At 44.5% G+C, this 18,039-nt stretch overlaps 1 protein-coding gene and 1 non-coding gene across 2 annotated transcripts in view; both read right to left on the bottom strand.

Moving 5' to 3' along the window:
- Nucleotides 1-13,118: 13,118 nt before the first annotated feature.
- On the bottom strand, nt 13,119-13,200 carry Trnal-aag. Its single transcript has one exon. It is a non-coding gene; the product is annotated as a tRNA-Leu (tRNA).
- Nucleotides 13,201-13,930: 730 nt separating this feature from the next.
- LOC6545293 (protein slit) overlaps nt 13,931-18,039 on the bottom strand; it is a 49,871-nt gene continuing 45,762 nt past the window's right edge. The window contains exon 5 of the mRNA XM_001972596.3: nt 13,931-17,402. Within this exon, the coding sequence (XP_001972632.3) occupies nt 15,654-17,270 (1,617 nt within the window). The 5' untranslated portion in view covers nt 17,271-17,402 and the 3' untranslated portion in view covers nt 13,931-15,653. The remainder of the gene's footprint in view (nt 17,403-18,039) is intronic.

Raw genomic sequence — 18,039 nt, 5'->3', positions numbered from 1 at the left:
TTAGCTTTGCTATAGAGATTAGTATTTAAAAAAGGATTGTATCCATTGAAATACTCAAATTATTAGTGAGAAACTTAGTTTTTGAACATGCGGTGTACGTGAAGGGACTCTTCAACAAAATGATTTTTATATGACTAACTCAAAAGTGGCAAAGCATAAGCAAGGCCTCTAAGCTTGGATATTGGGGAGCATGTCCAAATGCTGTGTCATTAATAAGCGCAATTAATTATTGCTTAAAGCCAAACTAATGGCCATTTCCCAACTGCAATGAATAACGAGTCACCGCCGGCAGTGACTGTCATCCTACTGTTATTTCGCAGCCATCACTCGAGCTCTGCTCCTCGCCGCAGGTTTAGCTCGACTTCAACTTTGGCTCCTGTGTTGTATATATATATATATCTGAATCCGTATCTGCGATTCGGTATCCACACACTCGACGTATCTGCTGCCATGTGGCTTTCCGCGTTTGCGTGCAAATTTTGTGACACTTCACCCACGGGAGCGTTTTTTGCAACTTTGGCAGCTGAGCGCTGATCTGGGCGCCCCTCTGCCCCCTGCGCCGCTCCTTCGCTCTATTAATCCTGACAAAGTGCGACAGGTACACAGTGAAATAATACACACAAATTCATGTTCCTTGGCAGTAAGTAGGTAGCTCTAGGTTCGATAACGATACATCTTAAAAATACAACTGATGGTCTCGGCAGTTCCTACAACTTTGAGAAGCATTCTTAAGTAGGTGGTATTTAAAAAATATTCGCATCGAATGTGGTAAATGGTGGTTATATTTTATAATTGATTTAGGCAGATTGGCCGAGTTGAACAGAGCAGCTATGTGGCCTAATCAGTTTTCCAGGAAATAGTTGATTTAGTCTCCAGCGAAGCTGCTAGTCAACCCTTCATTAAGTGCCACTCCCAACCCCTCTGTTTTCTATTTTTTTCATTTTTTATTTGTTTGAAAAGCGGAGGCGGTGGCGCTGGCGGTGGCACCGATGGCGTGTGCATAATTTCCCGGCTCGAGCGCACAGAAAGAAAGACTGGCGAGCTGAAGAGTCGGTGCAACAAGTTGCAGCCGCTTTTAATTGATATTAATTTAATTGACACTCCAGTTGAGTTGTGAACTCGAGTGGCGTTTTGGGCTCGTTCTGGTTCTGCTTACCCACGCTCCTCCTCCTTCCGCCTTCCTCCTTCCTCCTCCCGACTAATCGCGTGGGCTTAGCCCGACTTGTCAGCCGGCAAAGTGGCGGCTTCAATGAGCCTGGCTGTAAACACAGTTTCCTGGCAGGGGAAGAGGGGGTCTGGAGTGCATTTTATGAGTTTCCATTTAAGTTCAATTAGGTCTGCACTTGCGATTAGCATAATGAGTGAGTGGCGTGAAAGAGTTTCAAAGGGCCGTCAAGTTTTCATGCAAAAGTCTGTGAACTCTTGGAATTCCGACATTGTATCCAATGCTTAGAGATCCCATTGAGCAACGGGGTAATTAATATAATTTTACCCTCATTACAATGGTATTTATGTTATTTAATATTCAAGGATGACGATTATAAAACTGGGAGTAACGCTGCTCGACTAACAGCTACCCGTTACTTCTCGTATCTACCGGATACATGCTTTTCAAAGATAAGGTATACCTTTTTCCTCTACGTGTAACGGGTATAATTATGAATCGCGAATGATTTAACTCATACTTGAAGATGTTCAATTTATTTTCTTAGACATCTCGATATATATGAATATATATGAAGAAAATATCGTGCACGACCTATTGTGCACTTATAACTGATTTACTGACCCATATTTTGTCAAACCAAATCAATTTATATATATTTAAATATGCATTTAATTTTCTGATTATATAGAGTGTTCATTGCATTCAATCCCCTTCCAATCATAGCGGGTCCACGGACTACAGCCTCCATTTGCTCCGCTGAAAGTATCGTGCCTCCATGCCATCAGCATAATCATCCTGGTGCGCAGACGCTCTAATCGCTCATTAAACGGCCACAAAAAACGGCCCGGACGGCGTTGCATTTAAATTACTTTCCCATTGACTTGGCCAGGGGAATTGGCTGAAATTTGTTTATGAGGGCCAGCGCAGACCTTTTAACTAAAACTAAAGCTCATAACTCTGGCCAGCCGACATTCGGCTGTGTCTGGTCCGTTGGACAATCGAGTCGCGTGAATTTTAGCAATCAGGCAAGGCCCGTGGAAGTTCCAAAGTCGCAGCTGAAAACTCTGAAACTCCGGCCACTGTGCCCCCCAGAACCCCACTGGTCCCACTTTGTTGTCGTCGCATTCATCAAAAAACGCTAAAGTCGTGCAGCTCGGTTTCCGAATCTGTGCCCCACCCGCATCCTCGAGTTCTGCATTTTCCCCCGGCCCGTTCCCTTATTGCAATTGGCATGCCATGCTTAAGTTTTCCAAGTTTTTCTTTAGAATTTTCCATGCTCTCTATGGAGCGGGGGGCAGCCGAGCTGACCGACGTGATATTATAAATTTAGCTTGCCCCAGCCTGCTGCCGCTTCCTTGTCCGCCCATGGGAAACAGCTTTCTGCCATATTTTGACTTTCTCCAATCTGCCATAATACCCAGAACCACAGTTTGAGGTATTCTTCTGGCTGCAGTTTGCATGAGCCATCTTTATGACATATTTGGCCAAGTCAGCTACTACGCTTATGCGAAAACTATATTGTCTGGCAGAGTTTAGAAACTAAACAGAGACATTTATGTACCACAAACAGTAATTTGATTCGGATGTTCTGCCTGGCTGCTGATTCAAGGGTTCAATTCCAATCGATTGAAATAGACGAAAATAAGTGCACATCGCAGCAATCTTCCAGCTCCAAGTCATTTGGCAGCTGACTCACTTTCCCACTCCGCTGAACAGCCACTTCAAACGGAATTTCAAATATTTATTAACGCCCTGCCTGCGAGCTGGCTCATAACTGTTGTAAATTACTTGGCCAGGCTGTAAATATTAATAACCAAAGGGGCGACTATTTCGAGCTGTGTTGAGGAACCAATTAAGCGGATTTCAAGTGCTACGAAAATAGCGCCGCACAATCAAAAGGTGATGAAGCGCTGAAGGTGCTCGCTGGCAAGGAGCTCGTGAAAAACTCGTGAAAACCCGGGAAAACTCCACTCGTCTATTGCATAAGGCACAAGGCACAAGGCAGATGCTGAAGAGGGTGATAGTGCCGGATAATGGAAGCGTGGAATCGGAGGACTGACATTGAAATGTTGCGCGTGCAGCAGTGCAAACAAATTTAAAAATAAAATAAGCAGAGACGTGGGGAAAATGCCGAGGAAAGTTGCGTCTGTAGCATAAATTAAACTGCATTGCATTGCTGCATTAAGAGATCAAACACGAGTGAGGGCCAGGGGAAAGGCTTTCCCTGCAGGAGGCTGCATCTGCTCCTCGAGCATTTAAAATGCTGTAAATTTTAATTAGACGAGATGCTCGTTCTCCGAATTCGGAGGGCGCATAGAATTCCCCTGCTAGATATCTGCATTAAGATAACGATAAATAATTAGGGAAAATTCCACCAGGAGGCGATGATTTTAGCTAGATTTTAGTCCCATCAATGTGGTGGATTTGCATGGAATAATGGCAAACGGAGGTACGTTAAATCAAGGACTCTATAAAATTGAGCTGGCAATATTGCCATATTATCAAATGTTCTATTCATTTGGTTCCAAGTTAGATATCACTAAAAGACAGCCATTTTAATTATTGACTACTATTCACTTCCTGGTATCAACTGCCAAAGAGCCCAGAGCAGTTTCAATGCCAAAACCCTTGGACTCCGTCGGAGTTGGCCATAAATAATAATCATGACAATATTTATCCCCGGGCAATGTGAACTTTTCGCACAAAGAGCCCAGACTCTGGACTCCAGTCGAAAGTTGAGTGCAACTCAGCTCGATTTGATGCCAGGCGATTCAAAATGAATCGCTGCTCTCGAGCCTCCTTTGTTTTTTGTTTGCCGCTTTCGGCAAACTGCAGGGAATTCTGTTGACATTGGCTGGATGTCTGCGAACCAGTTATGGCCCAGATCTAGCTAGGCCCTTTTGGCGTACTAAATTCGAAAGGTAAAGTCGGAATGGTAAATGGTAGATGGTTCAAATTCCGTTCTTACCGAATAAAAGGCTTACAACGTGGCTTATAACGCTATAATTTTTTTTATCGTTTGATGGCAGCTTTTCAGTTTTCCTACAAACGGAGTTTTGTATTGGGGTACAGCTTTTTACGAGTTCCCTCCTCATCACTGGCTCATCTCGAGGTTCTGGGCCCAGAACCTCCAGCTTCTAGCCGGCTTATCAAAAATTGCCTGGCATTGCAGCAGACTGGGAATGCTAGGTAAGAACATTGTTCGACTGCGCCTTGGCGGCAATAAGCGAAACAAAATGAAACTTACACTTTTCAGTGGGTCCACGGGTCCATCCCCCTGCGAACTGTCGGCATAGCCACAATTCCTGACATTCGCTGGCTGAGATTAATGCGCCTTTGGTTGCAGCCGCCAAGGCGGCGGGGGCAGGTCAAGGGCCCCAGTTCTGCCCTGTACTCTAAACAAATCGGAGTTCAAGGGCTGTGCGGCAGCCACGTGGTAGGTGATAAAGTGCCCAGCAGCCTACTAATCAATTAATTTATTACTAGCTAAACAAACAATATTGCAGTTGAGTAAAAACAGAGTTCTGCAGTACAAAGAACTTCAGCTGATTGTTAGCAGAGCTGTAATAATATGTTATTTAATAATAACTGATATTTGGCTTTAGGGACAGGGTATCCGAGAGCCTTCACTTCCCTGCACAGCTCTTTTTTGGCCTTATTGTCGACCTCAGCCGCAGTTTAAGTTCCAGTCTCGGATTGCGCAATAAGAGCCCTCAGAAATATACAAAAAAGAAAAAGAATGGAGAGCGGGAAAAGAACGAGGCAAGAAAGGAGCCACATAGCAAATTGTTAAAAATAATTTATATTAAAACGCAGCACAAAAAGACATTGCAATGAAAACTGTGCAAACAATTCGAGTGCAGAAAAAAGCAGGCGAAGAGATGCCAGGCAGATCCGGCCATCCAGATAAGCCAGGAGGAGCAGCCAGGAGGAGCAGCCAGGAGGGGATGGGCCAGGGATCCGGGAGCGCAAGCCGGAGCTGCAAACAAATGTCCAAATGATATTTTGTCATAATAAATGGCACAACTATGATTATTTATGACTCGAAATGCGATCGTTCCCTCCGCCGGCTCGCTCAATTTAAGTCTCATAATCAAAGACGAGACGAGGAGCTCTGGTCATGATTTCGATTTCTTGCCCGGCCATGTAATTTATAGTGGCAAGAGTATTGAATACCGCTGGATTTTCAGTTTTTTATTTCATTCTGTTTCTGTACTTTGTGCCCTCGCCTTCCTGCCCCTTTTTGTGGCAATCAAACCGAGACTTAGGCCATGAACTGCCTGTGATAATGCCGTTTTTTCTTCGATTCCTCGATGTTGATTTGCGGACTTGGGCTTTGCGTCTTCGATTTCCTCAGTTTATTGCTGCTGGCTGGCTGAAGGTATTACAATATGTATGTGTTCTGTTCTAGGTCTCAATTGTGGCTGATTGTTGTGAGGCATCATTAGAAGAACGTAAATCAAATAGTTGCTTGCGTTTTATGACTCCTTCGCTGAGAGTTGAACCATTTATGGCCTGTAATGGGGGCAACAAAAATGTAAGACAGTTTCGGCCGAAGATTAAGGTCGGAATGTTGCAGGCCATTGTGGAGCAACTTTATGGAATAGAGAGCGATCATAGATGTCAACGGGTTTGGGATAAACATTCCATAACAGTTTCTTTTGGCGAAATTTAGCTTAGTACAAAATTTGGGAATAACGTCCTTCCTGGAAATCGGAGCATCCATTTTCTGTACATGCCATTGCTTGGCTTTAAAGGATTCTTGTGGCCATTGATTGCCAAACATATTTCGGCATTTTCGTGGAACTGGCAACTGTCAATAAGTCCTTACACTGTCGGCACACATGACACCCGTTCCCGGCTTCACTGCCATCACTTAACCTCCTCCATACTCCCTCCTGCATCCTCCATCCTCCATCCTCTGGCTTCAGCGTTTTCAAATTAAACTTAAACTTTTTTCATTTCCATTCAGCACACATAGAAAAACTCGCGACGAGCCCCGGACCCGTGGATTCTGCTGCGCACATGCGTTTCCATTCCGATTTTTTCCATTTTCATTTTCATTTTCAGTTTTTCTTGTTGTACTCCGTATTTTTTGTAGCTGGTGGGTCTGATTCCTGGTATGCCGCGTGCTCAGCGTGTTGTTTGCTTATTTGAAGTTTCCGCAGGGAGCTGGGTTTTCGGTTCAGTCGGGTTGAGTGCGGGGCGCGGAGTGGAGTGGAGTTCCATGGGGGTTCCAGGGGGTATTACGGGAAGTAAGGGGCGCATAGAGGCAACGAGCGCGCAATATTAAATCGTCTGTATTGTTTACAATCAGAAAGCGTTTTATAGACTTTATATAGACGAGCGAGTCAACAGAACGAGTCAAACGAAAGCGCGGGGAAACATATCGATTCAAGCTGCTATTCTCCAGAATTCTATGGACGCGGCCACCAGGGAGTCACAGGGAGTCACAGTTGAGCAATTTCTGCTGCAGCATTCAGCAGCTTTCGCCTTTGAGTCGGCAAAAGTCACGTTCTAATCGCCGTACATATCGCTGCAATCATTAATCAAAATTAAACAATAATTATTTGCCAAAAAATCACAGTCAGTGGGGCGCGGAGGTATTTACTCGTGTATTTCTTCAGGTGTTTCTGGTGCCCAGGTTTTCGAGGTGGGTGCGTCGAAGGCTACAGAAATGGTATTTGAGCGCTTTTAATTGAGCTTTAATTATGCTTAATTAAGCGTGGAAACACAAGCTATTTTGGTTTTTTTTGCATATCACATCGCTGCTTTTTCAGCAGCGTGTGAACACCATTAGCATATTGCTGGCTGGCGAAAATTAAGACGTTTGAGACGATAATTAGTGAACAGAAAATGTTTTTGATTGAAAAGAAATCTCAATAAAGTATCTGCCCGACAATAACGGAATTCGAGAATTTCTTTTCCATCTCTCATACTTTGAACTGAGTGTAATGACTGTTCTGATTGCCCAATAGAGTTTTCTACTTTTAGTCCGTGTGCCATAAGAGTAATCCACATAGCCAACAAGAACTCGATTTTGTTTGATAAACATAAAGGGATTGCCAACACAGACCCCTGGGACCAAAAACCAGAAGGGGGGGTGTGGGGTGTGGGGTGTGGGGCCAACACAAAGTAATTGATTGTTTATGGTCGTACAATTTATGTGTGCCACAACATGGAGCGGAAAAGGGAAGGGGCAGCGCAAAATATTGACCATTTGCTAAACGATAATTCAAAATGTTAAATCGACAATTTCAATTTGAGGCGGAAAGTGCGGCGGTGTGGAGGCGGACGGGTTTCCCCAGAGACTGCAGCACTCGGAAACTTCGCACATGACTCCCTGGCTGTAAATATAAACATAAACTCTCCACTTAATAAAGGCGAGTGCCCTGCCCCATGCCCCATGCCCCAGCATTAACCCCATCTGGCCCCGCTGGAATCAATCGAACGTGTAATAAAATGCAATTTTTGCAGCGTCGTCTCCAACTCGGCCGATAAAACTGACTGCCTGAGTTTTTCCGCCCAATGCTCCTCTAGCTGCAAACGCATTTTATCGGCCTCCGGAGTGGAGGGCACAGCCCTTTGGCACTTTAGGGTTCAATTGCTGTGTAAATGCTACTGCTGTTCCCTCGCCAAGCCCCGACAGCCACGACAGCCCCTCACCTTCGGCTGGCCAGTAAAAATTCAAACAGTTACAAGTTTATCGGCCAACAAGCAAAACAAGACCAAATTACACTCCATACTGCTGGTCATTGTTGTTGCCGCTTGTTTGTTATTATTATATACAAGCAATTTAAGCAATCTGTTTGCTTTCCGGTTTTTGCCTCCGTATTTTTTGTTATTTAACAACCATGTAGACACAGCATTTGATTTTCATTTTATTAAAAAATACAGTTTTATCTATATTCAATATTATTGAGGTATATTTATATCTAGAAAAACGCACGAGCCGAGAATAAATAATAACAACTAACTATTTGATATTAATTATTCAGAAAAAAGTTTAGATAAGTGCGTGTAACGCACAAAAAGGTCCACATGCGTAATTAACAAATGCAAACTAGTTGTATTTTAACATAATTATTTTTCCTTTCCGTAAATCAACTGATCTGCTATTTAACCCTCTTAACAGCCGTTAGGAATCGAGCATAAATAATTGCTTTTAATTCTATGCCATTATTTCGCATCGTGTCAGAAAATTCGCAATATTTTGGCATGCGAGTATTGCTCGAGTAGCCTTGCCGACTTGTCCGTTTATATAATCGATTAGTAACGGTTCGATTTCATTAATTTTCATAAACAAATTTGTTCAAGTTGTTCGCCGTAGCCCCCTCTTTTGGCCATGTATTGTTGGTAAGTGCAATTGGCTACGCAAAAATAAAACTCAAGGAAAGGCCTTTTGTGCTTGACTTCTGAATCTGCTGCAGCTGAGCAATTACGTAATTTTTAATAGCCGCCCTCGGGGGCCAAAAGCGGTACGCATTTTACGATCGCGAGAGGGGTTACTTGCCGAACTATAATTTATTATTGTCAGTTGTCAGCAACCCTCGGCCGTAAAATGATGAAGAGCGATGTAAAACTTGTAAAAATGTGTTATTCTCGAAATGTAGGTATCTGTTATTGCTAAAAGATCCTTGATGGATGCTGTGTGTAAATGTTATTTGTTATTATTTATTAAAGGTATATTCATAGGTTTAAAATCTATATTATAAGAAATTAAATCGATAACATTTTCCACTGCAGTGCTCACAATACATCGGCTATAAAAAAAACTAAATTATGGGAGTTGGCGGATATACATCGGAGTATATCTGCGTGCATCGCTCCACGGATTTGGCCGCGCACTCACGTCCTTGGACTAACCCACTTCAGGACTTCCGCCGGCCACCCTACGTGTTAATTGTGGCAACTGCTCTGCTGTGACTTCTGTCCATTCGACTTGGCCAGTTGTACGTGGGGCCAGCGGAAAAGTGGCAAGGAAAAGTCGGAAATAAAATATGACCGGACCGAGCACATGGGACAGCGCACACATAAACTTTGGCTAGCTGGGGGTTAAGCATTTTCGGGAAAGCGTTTAGTGCTCGATGCGCCATAAACTTGTGGGTTTAACTGGCGGAGCAGTGAGGAAACTGGACGCAGAGACCTTCTACAGATGCCTTGAGTCTTGAAAATGGTTAAAGTAGTCGACTTTTATTTTGGCACCTTGAAAAACATGCAATGCAGCTAATACATTGGCCTTATATTGATTTGTTGTCGGACTATTACCTCTATTAGCTACGCTACAATGAAATAGCACTCATGACTTGCATCCTACGCATTTCATTTATATTTATTCATTTATATCCTTATTGCTTCCCTTTGATGTCACAATAACTTCTTCCTTTAACTCCTTCTTTAATTAGCGTTGTGTTGCGCGGAATTATCCCTGCCACTTAAAGGACACTACACCTGTCGGCGCTTCCCTCACGGAATCCTCTTCACTGGTCAGTCGCAGTGACCCAGGGTCGTTGCCCCATATACGAACTAAAAAAGTTTGAAAATAATATAAAGTGAGCCACGAAACCCGAAACCGAAACCATTTCCGCCGACTGGAGGCTGCTCCACTTGAGCTGCGCTTTTTCAACTTTGTTGGCGGCGGACTCCTTTATGACGGTGATGAGGATGAACTGACCACCGGCTGCTCCCTGTTCCCAGCTCCCAGTTTCCAGTTGCAGCTTCCCAGTTGCCAGTGGCCAGTTCCTGGTCCATGGCTAGTTGCGTTCGCACTACTTGAAATGAAACCGCAACTTAATAATTTTGCTTCTGCGGCAATTAAAAATTTTTACCTTATTTGCTCCAGTTTTTATTTTTTTAGGGCTTGTGGGGCAAGGACTTGTTATCTGTGCAACATTTTGTGCATGGTCATTTACTTTTCGCCCTCGGCCGACCGCTTCAGTCCGCCAAGTTGCGTTGTTACTAATTAAAAACGCAAATGGGTTTATGATGTTGCACAAGTTGCGGTTGCCGGTTGCGGAGGCGGGAGCGGGGGCGGGGGCGTGGATATTATTTTTTACTGCTGTCGCTGCAGAATTGTAACATGACAAAAAAGCTGAAAAGAAGTTATAAAGAAAAGCATAAAAAGAGCGTCGTGGCATTAAAACAAATTTTTGCGCTCCTCTTTTTTCGGGACAAATACAAAACAAGTCCTGCTGGGCGGCTCCCTGGGTTTTCCATCTTCTCCCCCTTGCGGTTGCTTGCGGCTGCTCCTTTTGTTGGATTTTCCGGCCCCCCTCCCTACTGGAAAAGTCCTGGACCCTCCCTGACTTTATCGCCATCCATCTCGGTGGTCTCCTTGCCGGGAACTGCGGACTCCTCCACGCTTTTCTCGCTTTTCACGCTTTTCACATTGCCCTGGCATGTTTTGTGTTTTATTAGCGTGAAAATTTTTCAAAGGTGTCAGCACTTTTTACCTTCTTGTTTTACTTTTTTTGTCGTTTTCCTTATTCGTTTGTTTTTCGCTTGTTTTAAGCATTTCCAAGAAGTGGGTGACTTTATTTTAAATACTTTGCAAATTTTGCATTTGTCGCAGCACAAATGAGATGTTGAGTGCAAGCAAAAGGTATTAGGTGTTTTCCTGGAAATTCTCGACGAGCAAGCTTATCATTATAAATTACCTATTCTAATTCTCAACTTTTAATATGTAATAACTTATTTTGGCCAACTCTTTCGCTAAGCCCCTGGCAGAAAAGGGAATACTATTAGCTGTTAGTTTCTCATTAAAGATTTCTCCATCGGCAATTCCCTTCGCCCTTCGCCCTTCGCCCCAAGGCCAAAAACCAAATCCTAGCGAACCGAGCTGACCGGAAATCCCCAACAGCACCAGCCGCCCCCTTGCAGCCACGCCCCTGGCCTGCCATTGTGTAATATCCGTTGACTATTATTCTAATTCATGCTGAAAATTAAAAAGCTGCCTATGAGCCCCTGACCAACCCCAAACCCAACCTCAATCCCCTAGCCGACTTGTTTTTGTGCCAGTTCAGCGAAAATTTCATGCAAAATAAACCCCAAAAAAGTGGGGGAAAAAAGGAAGAGCCAAACCGAAAACGCCTTTTTGAATAGACGATGGCATTATGTTGTTTTTGGGGCTTTTGCCATCCTTTCCCGTTTTTGTATTCAAAATAAAGCGACCGCATCAACGAAATATGAAATAGCACAAAAATATTACCCAGTCTGTGTATGGAAATATGGGAAAAAAATTATCATATAAATTAGCAAAGCAGACAAAATGTTTGGGGCGAAGGTTTGAAGGGAAGACTCCTTTTGTTTTGAAAACAATTTTCGTGGCATGAATTTCGGGGCTGGCAATTAAAAATATTTTGTTATTCTTCGCTGCTGAAAATGGGGTACAACTTTAATTAAATTTGATACCAATACATTGTATCAAATTTAATTATTGCACCCTATTTTCATTCCCTTCTCGTATTCAGCGGCGATGGGATTAGGACTGTGAGCTTTTATAAAGATTTGTCAGCTGTTCTCGGCGGTATATATTCTATATACATGCGTATTTACTACTTTTACTTCAATATTTGTTCTATATGCTTTTCTCGAAGCTATTCAACTTTGACCTCTAGTGCACCTTAATTTTAAAGCGATAAACGCACATCCTTGGCAACTTGCTGGCTTCCCGTTGTCCTTAACTCGGTATCCACATATTTACAGCCGCAACAATGTGCGCCTTGTGAAACAATTTATAACTTTTGCGCTTTTGCCTAATAAGTTGGCATGTTGTGGCCAATAAGTTGCGGCAACAGCAGCGGACATGCAGCGGAACTCGTTTCGAAACTAAATTACAAGTTCAGCAGCAACAACAGCCGCCGGCAGCGGAATAGATCCCCCATCGTACCGTCGTCCTTCGAACACCCACTTTGGCCCACTATCGCCCACTTTTTCCCCTGTCGTCCTTGCCCACCGATGCACATCTTGCCAACAAGTTGAGCGTGTTGTTGTTGCCTTAACTACTGTTAATTCTTCTAATTGTGTGTACGTTGTTTGGGTGCACTAATGTCGCATATGCACAAGCAGCAACAACATCAGCAGCTCCAGCTGGCGGCATCCTGTGGCAGGAGGGGCATGCAAATGCGCAACTGTTTATGCCGGGGCAAACTCTGCATCTCCACATCTCGCACTGGAACATCTGGCGATGGTACCGTGAGCGAATCCTTCGAGCCCTAAAATTGTATAAGCTATAGTTGCTTCCAGTTCGTCATGAAACCCCAGATTTATACTATATCATAAATACTATACCATATAATATACTATACCATACCAAAACGAATCTTTAATACCATCCTAAAACGAACTTCTGATAATTTGCTACCAACAGTTCAATATCACTAGGATTTTTATTTTTTTGATGGCGAGCAACAATTTATATTTGTTTCTTCCAATAAAAATACAATTTATATCAAACAAACTATTATTGTTGGAAAAATATCGTACATATTATATGAATCCAGAGTGATCTAAGTTCGTGACACGGACTCTGCTCCACCAGCTCGTTGGAGATTTCAGCATGGTGTCGCCTCGCTTGACAGCTCGTGTTGCAGCAGCAGCAAAGGGGCAGCAAAGGGGCTGCAAAGGGCGTCGAAAAGGGGCTGTCGCTTATTAGCGCAAAACGCTGCACGTTGGGGCATGTGTGCGTGAGCCCGTGTTTTTGTTATTGTTAAATGTAATTAAATTATGCAGATGAGCGCCAAGCGCTCCCACTGCAGCTTCAACTCTGTCGCTGCGGCATTAACTAAACTGCCATGGAAAAGTGTTTTTAGGTATTTGCATTTGACACCGACAAACAGTTGCCAGGCCCACGCTGCTCTTCCCAAAGTGCTGGCGTCCAGAATCGTTAACAGATTGCTGAACAAGCTGCAAATTTTGGAGAAATTTTAAATTGCAAAAAAATTCCTCCAGCTGGCAGCGGTGGGATTCGAACCCACGCCTCCGAGGAGACTGGTGCCTTAAACCAGCGCCTTAGACCGCTCGGCCACGCTACCGTGTGTGTACAGCGGGATAAAATTGTGGTTCAAGTGCGAACAGCTATAAAAAGTTTATAGTGAACTTAGCTAACATAAAATTTGTTGGTAAAACCCCCAACTATTTAAAAACCACAACTCATTTATTGTTAAATTTGTTCTTTATTTGATTTTATCCTCTAGTTCTTGAACACTGTTGAATTTTCAATTTTCTCGCCTTTGCGAGTATCCATTACATTAAGAGAATTCCTTGCATGACTTGTTTTTGACTTCTTGTTTTAGTGATACGATTAGACGCTGATCCACAAATATTTTTTGCATTCGGCTACACGGCCCTATATCTGGCTCATATATTTATTTACCATTTTGTGTTTTCGCTTGTTTAACTATGCTTGTCCCTTGTAATTTGCTTAAATTGTAGTTCGAATTGATTTAATTTATTTATAGTTGCGTTGTCGTATAACTAGATGAAAGATCTGCATCGCTATGAAATATGAATATGAAATTTGCGTTTGAATAAGTTTCAATTGTATATGGTAATCTTAGATTTTTGTTTATTTGTAGGTTACTTTTAACTCCCTTGTATTGGTTTTGCAATTTGTTCCATTAAGTTGTTAAATATGTACAATTGATCAAAATTGTGGCCGACTTGTTGCAGTCAAAAGAGAAAATCAAATCAAATGCTGAAATAAAAGACCTCAGCAAACGCTGGGAAAATGATAAATTCGAAATTAAAACAATTTAAAATGTATGTTTTTTCGAGCACATTTACTTTTTATTTACACGCATAATTCGTATATATAGATTTACTTTCTATTTTTGTATGTTGCATAAATTGCTTATTCATATTTGTGAATGCGGCGTGGAATCTACATGAATATTTCTGGCTTTTCAATAGTTTTGCTATTTTCATTTTACATTGTGTAACCATCTTCTTTGTTTATTATTCCGATGAGTAGTTTATTCCATACTGAGTCTATTAACTATAAAAATCTGTTGTATTCTTTTAGTTTTTGCATATTTATTTCCATTTTATTTTTAGGCTCTTTCACGGTTTTTTTTTTTGGAATATTTTGTGATAGCTTTAGGCTAAATACATACATAGTTTTAATGACTGGTGCTTAAGCGCGTAGCTTATTTGTTATTTAATAAAGTAAATTATTTGCTTGCTTATTTCTTTGTTGTATAGAAATTTAATTATTTTGTTTTATATATTTATACGAAGCTTTTAATTATTTACAATAATTGAAATGCTTTTAAGCATAACTTAAGTATTAAGATCACTGTATGCAAATGAAATGGCCGATCAGCAGGCTGGTCAACTGTATAATAGTTTTTTTTGCCCAATCCACACTGTCCGCCAAATTGTGCGCAAGATTTTCTTATATACACCTGCGATTTTCCTGCGCTTTTCCTGGTCGACAACCTCTCGAACTAAATCCTAATTTATACAAAATGCTTGCGCTTGAATACACGTAACATAGGAATATACAACTAGAGTATGAATACACAGGTTGGCTACGGTTTTCACTTTTGAGTAAAATAAATGAAAGCGAATAGGTTCCTTATGTTTAGCTTACTACCCAAAACTCTCTCCAAAAGTGAGAACCGCAGCAAACCCGATTAAATTAGATCGATCCCTTGCTTTTCCAGTTTCCTCTTTAGCCCTTGTAGAAGTAATGCAGCTCGATATCCGGATCCGGCCTGGATTTGATGATGGTGCGGCCCAGAGTGCCGCACGTCTTGGCCGGATATCAGTGGTACCGCCTCAGGCTGCCGTTGTTGTTGCCCGCAGCACCGCCGACTGCCACGCCCACTCCGCCGCCGATGCCGTGATGATTGTTGTTGGACAGGGTAGACACGTTGTTGTTATTGTTGTTGAAGGATCTGCGCCCAGTGGTGTTGCCATGGATCAGGGCCATGCCCACTCCATTCCTCAGCGGCAGGGCGGGTGGTGGCGGTGTGGGCGTGGGACTGGGTGGCAAGTCGTGATCCAATGGCAGCGAGTAATGCGAATTGTTGTGGATATAGCCCGGTTCCGACATCGCATCGCACGGCTTGGCGTAGACTCCTCCGTAGTGCTGATTGTGGCTCTGGTGCTGGTTGTGGTTAAAGTGGTCCTGGGTGAGACGAATCCCGTTGGCAAGCGGCTGGCTATAGTGCGACAGGGTGCTTTCCTGCACCACCGGTGGTCGGTGGCGCGGCAGCGAGGTAGCATTCAGTGGCTTCCCACCGTTGCAGGCCAACAAGCGCATATCCTGCTGCGAGTGGTGCATCTTCGAGGTCGATTGTGACTGCGGCTGCGTCTGTTGCTGTTGGCCATTGTTGGTCATGTAGTGAATGTGGCTGAGCTGGGCGAAGGAGTTGGAGGCCTGGTCCACGGCACTGGGCACTTGGAGCTGCTGCACGGCGCCGCTGGCGGTGCTGGCGCCACCACCCCGACCACGCAGCTGAGGCGGGGGTGGTGCTTCTAGCTATAGCTCGGTGACCGGTATCGGGCGACTGCTGCCGGCGAAATAGGGATAGCCCCCAGCCGCGGGATGAACTCCACCGCCACCGGGTGGTGGCCTCGACATGTACTCCTCGTCGGAGAAGGTCTTCTGGTACTCGCGCTCCTTTCGCCCCAGCGCCGAATGTCCCTTTAGCAGCTCCCGAATCCTGCGACGGCAGGTGTAGAGAACCAGGGCCAGTGTGGTTATCAGAGCGGCGCAGCCCACCACCAGAATCCCGATGATTGCCTGCTTACTGGCGGCTCCATGGGCGCAGCCTAGAAGTGGTTCTGCCAAATGAGCCAGTGGCAAATCCCTCAGGGCTGTTGGATAGGCGCAGATGACGGGGGCATACTGACCACTGGCATTCCTGCTGACCAGCAAATGACGCAGCCACAGAAGTCGGCAGTCGCACTCAAATGGGTTATCCGAAAGATCAAGGGTTTGCAGATCAGCCCAGGGCACCAGGCCCTCATCCAGGCTGCTCAATTGATTGGCCTTCAGCACCACTGTGCTCAGATGGGGCAGACCACCCAAGGCGGTGGAGGATAATTCGTTCAACTGCTTGTTACTGGACAGGTTTAGGTGCTCCAGGTTGCTGTTGCCACTGAAGGCACCGCTCTCCACGCGTCTCAGTCGCTGGGCACCTGTCAGTTCCAAGTGCCTCAGCTCCCGGAGACCCGAGAAGGCGCCCGAGGAGATGACCTCAAAGTCATTCTGGCCAATGCTTAGCTGTTCCAGGCGTCCCAATCGCTGGAGAGCTGCTGTGGGTATCGCAGGAAGGCGATTATCTGACAGATCCAAAAAGCGCAGCGACTCCAGACCCTTGAAAGCATCTCCAGAGATGTTGTGCAAGCCAGCTCCGCGCAGATCCAATCGGGTTAGTCCGTTGAGATCTTGGAAAGCTCCTCCGGGAATCGTCATGAAGGAATTGGTGCCCAAGTATAGTTCTGCAAGGGAGTGGAGTGCCTGGAAGGTTAGTTCTCCCGGCACTGTGGTCAGTGTATTATCATCCAGATAGAGCACCCTCAGGTTGTCCAAGCCATCCAAGGCATGCGGATCGATGTGACTAATGCGGTTCTGGCCGAGATTAAGCTCAGCGAGCTTGACCATGGGCGAGAAAGTGCGGTACTCCAGCTCGGCAATCAGGTTGCCTCGCAGATTTAAAACACTGATGGTTGAGAGTCCCAGGAAGGTCCTGTTCGACACCTGGCCAATCTTATTGTGGTCCAAGTGCAGCTCCTGCAACTTGGCGTGAAACATAAACGATCGATCCGGTATGGTGAGCATGTCATTGAATGACAGATCTAGGAAAGTGAGCTGCGCATAGAACTGCATGGATGAGTCGATGGTCTTCAGCTTGTTGTTCTTGATCACCAGTCGCTGGATGGCGGGATTCAGGGCGATGGGCAGGACGTCCAGCGTGCCCTCGCCGCAATTGACCATCAGGGTGTCGTCGTCGCACTCGCAGCCATTCGGGCAGTTGGCCAATCCCAGGGCCACTGGTAATGTGGCCAAAACCAGGCACAGGCAAAGGCTAAGGCTAAAAGCCTGGCCAAGATGGGGAGCCAACGACATGGTAATTGCCCGTCGTCTGCTCATTACACGCTCGCTGTCTTTTGGCTTGGCTTTTTGCACTCGTCGTCGCTTCGTTTGTGCCGCTCTCCTTTTCTACGTTAACTGCGTTCTGGCCAAGTTCGCCAATGGCTTTCCAGTCCAGACTCCGGCATTCGCCTGCAAATAGAGGGGGGAAGCAGAAAGGTGCGGGGTTAGCTGGGTTTCGCTTTAAATTGATTTTCCATTAGAGTTCAAAATTGCTTGGCTTTTGGATTTCCATTGGATTTGGCAGCTGCAGAGCTGCAGAGCAATCGCATTGCCCCCGTCGGGAGTTAATCGGTAGTTTTGTGGATTACTTTCAGCTCCAGCTCCAGCCCTGTATACGGTATACCCCCATTTTACTGTCGGGCAGTAAACAAATGAAGACAATTTAAATGGCCACGGCCTGGACATTAGGAACGGAATTAGCGACTGCCTGCTAAAAGCAAATGGAAGTTGCTTCGAGTTTCACTTTAACAGTTGCCTGCCAGTCTGCTACAGACCTAATGGCTGCCAGGCAGTTTAGCTTGAATTGGATCGGAACTCTGGGGCTGGGCTATCGATTGGTTGGATGGAACCGCACGATTTGCCAGGAATTCTTCATTGAATCTGAAGTACTCTCCATGATGTGCTACAGCGAGATCTGGTTACTGTTTCTACAATTACCTGTGAATCGAATGTCAAATAATAGACCACTGTTTTAGTTTCCTTGAAATGGCTTTAATAATATTTTAATTCCTTGACTTCCCTTGCAGACCCAAGCCATGTAAACTGA

This window comes from Drosophila erecta, unplaced genomic scaffold, assembly GCF_003286155.1.
Source record: "Drosophila erecta strain 14021-0224.00,06,07 unplaced genomic scaffold, DereRS2 tig00000021-arrow-pilon, whole genome shotgun sequence".
NCBI lineage: Eukaryota > Metazoa > Arthropoda > Insecta > Diptera > Drosophilidae > Drosophila > Drosophila erecta.
The sequence above is the reverse complement of the archived record's forward strand: the minus strand, read 5'-3'. Positions and strand labels throughout refer to the sequence as shown.